Genomic DNA, 7,473 nt, shown 5'->3' on the forward strand with positions numbered 1-7,473 from the left:
AATCTATTTTTGGTGAAACTCCTCGAAAGCTCGATTCCTGACTGGATGCACAGTACACTAGAACTACATTTACGCAGTTACACAACACAATAGGAGGTGTGCACTATGTACTAATCACACCTCCTATTATGTTGTGTACTACTCTCTGTTCGCGTTGACTTTGTGCTCGGAAGTGACTAATGATGCAGCTGTATTTGTTTACCACACTCAGATGTTAGGTTACAGTAGTGGAAGTCGCAGGCTATCAAGACAAGGCAGAACGAGAAGAGGAGTCAGAAATACCAAGCAACTATTTACGAAACAAGAGCAACTGTGTGTTGATGTCAAGGCAGCGGACCGTTCAGTGACCTTGTTAATTGGCTACTTCCTCTGTTAGCAGCATTCTTGTTGTAAGACCAAACCTTCTTAATAAGTTAAGAACCCTAACAACTCTTGTATGCAAAAGTCTTATCAAACCGCATGTGTAATACATACGCCGTCGTTACCCTAACTATAGAAAATCCGGGAACTTGCGGTTTCGAATGATACCAAGATCGTCACTGTCTGCCCAATTGCGCAGAAGTTATTACAAATTTTCAAAGCACAGAGTCAATGCGAACAGAGAGTAATCACAGGTACATCTCTGATCTCCTAGAAAGGCTATTTAACGTTCCTATAAAGGCCTCTCCTCTCATCTTTGTTTCTTGGAGATTGTTAAGGAGCATATCTATCCTGTATTAGTGTTAAAGCGCGTTCAATTTGCAGCTCTGGTCAGAACTACTGGAACTCGCGTTCAATTTAGTTCTGGAACTGTTTCTGACAGTTCCATCCAAGGAGCTGGAACTGCTTGAACTGACGGTGCACTGTCTGGTCTGGAAGTTTAAGGCTAGGACTGACATGCCTCTCTTTGAAAAGTCCCGAAAGAGTGATGGCGCATTATTTGCAGACAAGCAATACTGATAGTTTCGTGCCCTCTATCGCTCCGTTTGAGAGAAATTGGCATCCATCACAACGTCAACAAAAGGCGCTGTTAGCTGAAATCGCTCTGGTAGTCAATGGATCGGTAGCCGATGAAGTCACTGTTTCGATTAGCAGTTCCAGCTCACAAGCTGATATTTCATTCGATTTAGTTCTGGTACTGTCAGTTCCAACAGTTGCGACATACTCTCAGTTCCAGTTCTAGAACTGCAAATTGATGCACACATAGCTTTAGTTGCAGGAGCTGGCATGCAACTCACTAGTGGTCAGCACTTATCTTTAGATTGTAGTTGCCTCCTACAGGTTTGACAACTTTTATAAAATTTAGGTAGAGATTTAATTTAGGTACTTCATAGGCTATACCAAAATTCCCAAAAATTTCTTGGTTTACAGTAGTCATAGATATACAGTAGGATGTCACTTATCCGAAAACTTCCGTTCCCTGACCTGTCCATAAATCTGATTAGTCCGGATAACTGATGCCTACATGCCACACCCACATAAAAGGTCTAGACTCAAACAATGCGCAGTGTTCTCGCCAGTACCGTCATTTTGACGGTTGGGACAAGGAAGGGACGTTTGGGGAGGGAAAAACAGCAATTATTGACGGTTGGGAACAAAATTGGAAAGCCTTAACATGCTTATAGTGTGGGATCACGGATCTAGCTAAAGACGTTAGTGGTCTTGATGGTCCCAAAGTTGTACAGAACAATACATATTCTCATGTCATCTGGTAATCTTAGAGAGTGCATGGTCTCCTGGTTGGTATTTAGTTGAGGTGAGTTCCTGTTGACCTTTGACACAAAGAAGTGCTAATGAGACTGTGGTTGCACCAGGTGTTCTACTAATTGCTGTTTATATTCAATCTCATGTATTGTACTGTACACCCTTACTCTTTTAGGCCAGCTCATAATATTCCAGTTTTATTAAGTCAACTTGTCATTGTAAAAATCTGCTGTACATTATCTGTCTGTCTGTCTGTGTTATGTCTAACAAGGTTATGTTCAATGAGCTTTTCAACAAGATCTGACTGGCAATTATATTGAATAGTCTACCAATCATGCAGTAACTTCAAGACTTACATAGAGTCTTCTGACGTTTTGTTAGTTAGCTAACCACACTTCTTTTTAAAATTGTGGTTTATGCCTATCATATTTTGTCTCATCTATGGAAGGTAGGTTATCTACTCCTAATATACACGCATCTGACTCTAATACAAGTAGGGAACAGATAAGGTAATTTTATGATGTCATTACCAAATATGTCAACAAACATTTGATGATGCCATTATAGTTAATGACGTCATAACGACGGTTGGCAAAAAATCCTGGCTAGAACGCTGAATGCATCATTCTTAGTGCAACAGTTGTCTTGCAGCTGAGAGCAGAAAGTCTGCAGTTTCTCCTTTGTTTTCATGATGTCACACAGTTGATTTTGCAATTCCGTAATCTTCACCAATAAGAGAATAGCTCCAGCTGTCTGAAGCTTTAAATTGTGCGGCTCTTGGGGTTTGGACATTGTCATATCACAGATGAGAACACATGTACTGATGCTCGTGCGCATTACCGTTTTGTGCGTGTAAATTAAGCTACAATGAGTCCGAGGTACAGGTCATCTGTAGGCAAACACATTCGGTTAACTGGTGTTCGAATAAGTGACATCATACTATAACAACTTTGTTGGTTAGCAGCTTTCATGTGAATATTTAATTACTAGTACAGATATTCCACAACATTTAGAGTGGGAAAAGATTTCAAGTCCATCAACAAATGATAAGACATAAATAAGCTAGTACAATCCCATGGCCAATAAAGATGTATTGCAGTTATATAGGCTAAAGTATCTCCTACAATAAAATATGCAGGCTTCTTTATTAAAATGTATTTGAATAACATAATTAATGCTGTACTAATACAATCCCATGCCCAATAAAGATGTATTGCAGTTATATACGCTAAAGTATCGCCTACAATAAAATATGCAAGCTTCTTTATCAAAACGTATTTGAATAAGGGGTCGTCCATAATTGTTGACATTTTCTCATGCGTACAAAGCGTACTCTTTTCGGCATACCCCCTCCCCCTCCCCTAAGTGTAGGTAAAAAATGTTGGTCACGTGAAGCTGTTCTAATGTACACCATAATATTACTGAAAACTACTGCCACATGCAAGACAAAAGAACTTGTTCGTTCAACATCATATTTTTAAACACCACGTAGATTTTAATAGTGAACTGTACGAATAAAGAACACTGTTCTGTCACTTGTTTCCAGTCTTTCCTAGTCTTCCCTGTTTTAACTTGTGCTTCTCCTGGTCCTGATGCTTCATCAGTTGGTACCTTGACGGATAGTGCTCCTCACACAGTGGACACTTGTGCACTCTTTTCCGTTGGACGGCTTGATTCTGTCTGAGTTTCCAAGCACCTGACTCCACCGTGTAACAATTTTATGTGCTTTTTTGATCGGATTCACTAGTAAAGACATACCTGCATTTGCCACAACTGGTATTCATCACACCCTTCATATGCTGATCTGGGCTACTAAAAGCTAATGCTTTGGACAGTTGGCGGAATGTCATGTAATGCCCAGGATTTTCAGGATCAGGTGTTATTGGTGGTATTAACCATCTGTCACTGTTGGGCAGTTTCATGACGTTCTTGGCACTCATCTCAACAGTTGTGCAGTCACAGGACATGTCACCGCAAGCTCCCTTTCAAAAACACACCAGTCCCCATCTCCTATCCATATGCTTCACATAGTACCTCCACTCTTCTAGCAGTTTGCACTTTTGTTTGTCACTCTTGATAGACTTCATAGAAGCCTTGAACATTTCTCTGACCTCTTCAAAGTCTGTGTGTTTCAGCTGTCTGTCATGAGAACCATCAGTCCCTCATACGTCAATTGATGACACCCGGAAATTGTCATGCACTTTGCCATTCCAATACATATTCAATCAATCTAAGACATTATTGAAGACTGCTCTTTCCTTCTCAGCTCCCTGCTCTGCATCAATTGATTGCAGGGTAGGTGGTACCGTTTCGTCCAGAAGACAAGCAGGAATAGGCACTCCAGCCAGCCATTTAGAACAAGGAGACCACAAGTGTTCGATTGGATTGTATCTGGATAGTCCTGGTGGGAAGCAGACGCTGATGAGAATGTCAAGGTTTATGTCTTTCTGAAACCGGCCTAAGAAAGACTGGTTCAAATTGGACTTGGGTGACCAGTCAGGACCACCATCTGTCAGTAGCGCAAGAACTGGTTTTCCCACTGAAGATTCTTCATCATAGATATCACTCAAATCATCTAGGTGATCCGAAATGGTAGTAGACGTGTTTTTGGCGCACCTGTTATAGATCCAAAGAGGTCCTGTAGCAGGAACATCCAAGACTTCCCAGCCAAGCTTGTCCTTTGTAATTTGTATGTCATCACCTTGAGGTCTGAGCAAAAGGTATCCATCTGGCTCAATTAAATATTCAGGTACTGGAAAGTCGTGATCTTGAAAATGTGGTGTATCATTATTTGGAAAAAATGCCGTAGCTGATGATATCGAGAAACTGCTTGCCCACCAATGTGTACTTTGGCCTTGCTATCACATGAAAAAATAGTACATTCTGCAGGAAACTCAGCGCACATCTGGCGAATACATTGTACAGAGGCACAGTACTCATGGGCATTCGGATTGTCCTTACTCAAGTCACAGGCTTTTACTCCCACTCGAATATCTAGTGCATCCTTGTGTCTTGCAGCTTCAGCAGTGTTAGATCTAGCTGGCTTCAAAAGATTGTAAATCTTTGACTTTGAAATGCTTGACACACCATCAACATTCTGAAGCACATGTTTTTGAATGTCTTCTAGACTAACACCACAGGAAGTCGAGGTACCAGTACATCTTCTTACATGTGCTGCAAACCCATGCAATTTCACAAAGTCCATGATGACCGTGAGAAGTTGGGGATACTTCCTCTGCAAAGGCACAGGTCCAGGTCTTTGGTAGAACATGATGCCTTCTTTGTGTGCTGGGTCAGTAATAAACATCGTTCTGTCATTCTCTTCCTTACTATCAATCTCCTTGTTTAGGGTCATCAACTGATGTACAATGTTCGGCCTGAATAACAATTCTGTGTAGTCCAGTAAAATGAACTTATCACCCATTTCTACGCATAAAACAGGAAAAATTTCAACAATCTGGTTAACTACATTTCTCAAAGTACATATGTCAACATCTGCTATGCATAATTCCCTCTGCAAAACAAAATCTGGAATACACTCCATTCCCATGTAATAGCATTTGTCTCTGATTAGGGGAAGTTTTTGAAGATGTTTGGCATTTAGGGGAGATACCTCACTGCACAAACTACATTCAACTTCGGAAATATTGTCAATTGCTGACTCCCAACTCAAACCCAATGAGTTACTTGCCAAAAACATGTATCGGCCACAGCCAGTCAGTTTGCAATGCTTTCGTTGTTTCTGTGCACAGATGCAACTTTGAAGGTAGGAAATGGCTCTCTCCAAAGCACTCTTAGTTTCAAACATGTTGGGCAGAAGAGATAAAATCTTGTTTAGCTTCTCCTGGCATGACCGAAGCTGAACTGCTAAGGTCGTTGTAACAACACTCATGTTAGACAACTCTAATAGCCCAATCTTCAAGTCACTGAGTGACTTTTCCACAGCTTTGTTTGCTTCATCCACCTTTGATTGACTCTTCACAAAAGTTTGGTTGTCCTTCCAAGCTGAGAAAAGGTAGAAGTACTCTTTGGATGACACTGCAATAGAAGTAAGCATTTTCATGAATTCTGGGTGTGACCTGACATCATCAGAGAGCAGGTCAGAGCAATTTATCTCTATCTGCATGCACAGGTGTGCAATAGCACAACACTGACTGTCGTCAACGCCTATCCCAGCAGCAGCAGTAGCAGCATTGCTGATCTCTTGAGTGGCTATAGTCACTTCTATTGGCTGACTCTCTTCTGTAGACTTGGGCTTACTAGAAGAATGCTCCGATCTCTCCTTTGATATCTGAAATGCGATATTAATTCTACAGTAAATTCTTGCTCTCAAGCGGAGAACTCTGAACTTCATTTGCTACCTCAGGCTGAACTTTGAAAAATGAAGTGATATCGTTGCGTTTCAGTTGGTCGATCCTCTTGGAAGCCCTTTCAAAGATTGCCGCGCACATTTTGTCATTCTGACTAGCTGTCTTCCATTGACGTTGTGCTTTCTGCACACCTTCCTCGTGAGACAGAGATGGGCTGACAAAGACAAAAGCGTTCACAAACTGATGGTATATGTTCACTGGTGCTTTGTGAACAGCGGAAAGTCTCTTTGACAAGTCCCTCAGGACAGCAGAGTACTTCCCGTCCCACGCCATACACGCTTCCAACACGTGCGCCAAGCTAGCGCGTGCTATATGTGTCATGCGTATTGACTTGAAACAATAGTTACGCGCAGGCATAAATGCAATATCCTGACTTCAGTATAACTTCTACTTCTACTAGACCACAAGAGATCATCGACATTTTATTCCACGCCCCCAAAGCGTACAACTACTTCTACCCCCTCCCCCCTAGCGTACTCTTTGTACGCTTGAGAAAATGTCAACAATTATGGAGGACCCCTAACATAATTAATGCTGTCCTAAGAGTAGTCATACTACAACAGTGAATTAAAATTAACCTCAACTGAATGAACCGGCAGTGGAATAGGAAACGTTGTAGTTCGCATCGGTGTCAACGGCTCTCTTGGAGATGGCGGAGGTCCAGAGCCCCTAACAACAACAACAACATCCTGTTACACGAGGATGTACCCAATCACAGCAACAAATGACGTTTGTTAGGTGCATGTTTCTACGTATCCATTTGGGCTTTCCACGTCTACATTCCAAGGCGAGTGTTTGCATGTCATCTGACCTGGAGATGGAAATGTTGAGCACTCTGCCAGCAGATTTGACCAGTTTCTGCGCTTCATTGTGCCGCAATCCATCGCACTCAATACTATTCACGCTTCGTATATAATCGCCCACTAGCAAACCGCTTTTGCTAGCTTTCCCTCCCGGTGTTAGCTAGCACGATAAGCACATCATCGACAAATATCTACAGCAGCACTTTTCTTGACTCTTACCCCCGCTATCCGCAATGGAGACCGAAACTCTCTTCCTCCTTGCAGGCGAAAGCCCCAAGGTGCTCCTCCTTCTATGACAATCGTAAATGATTCTGTTTCTGCCATTACGGCAGTGGAGACCAGTCTAGCTAGCTTATCAAATATCCGGGAAAGCGGGCCGCGACGGCGGGCGCGAGCGTAGGCGTACGACGACCTCACCAGTAGCCTCCGATTTGATCTTCAGCATTGGTTTGCTTTCGTTGCAGGTCACCAATGTAAAAAGAGACGTTGTCAGGCCGATCTTTTTCAGCGTTAAAAATAATTGAGGTCCCATCAGGGTCAGTCTTTTCGGTTGGTTTTCGAATTCGTGTTATCTAATCTGTCATGTAGCTGGTTCCGTTGACCATTGCCATTGTCTG

The 7,473-nt window shown here is 42.2% G+C and overlaps 1 protein-coding gene across 1 annotated transcript; it reads right to left on the reverse strand.

Annotated features, from left to right (window-relative positions):
• Positions 1-6,595: 6,595 nt before the first annotated feature.
• Positions 6,596-7,208, reverse strand: LOC134194378 (PDZ and LIM domain protein 7-like). The gene is made up of 3 exons (XM_062663305.1): positions 7,076-7,208; positions 6,865-7,016; positions 6,596-6,722 (listed from the first exon to the last, which is right to left on the reverse strand). The coding sequence occupies exons 1-3, from the start codon at positions 7,178-7,180 to the stop codon at positions 6,608-6,610; spliced, it is 372 nt and encodes a 123-aa protein (XP_062519289.1). The 5' UTR covers positions 7,181-7,208; the 3' UTR covers positions 6,596-6,607.
• Between the last annotated feature and the right edge of the window lie 265 nt (positions 7,209-7,473).

Source organism: Corticium candelabrum, chromosome 18 (genome assembly GCF_963422355.1).
Source record: "Corticium candelabrum chromosome 18, ooCorCand1.1, whole genome shotgun sequence".
Lineage (NCBI taxonomy): Eukaryota > Metazoa > Porifera > Homoscleromorpha > Homosclerophorida > Plakinidae > Corticium > Corticium candelabrum.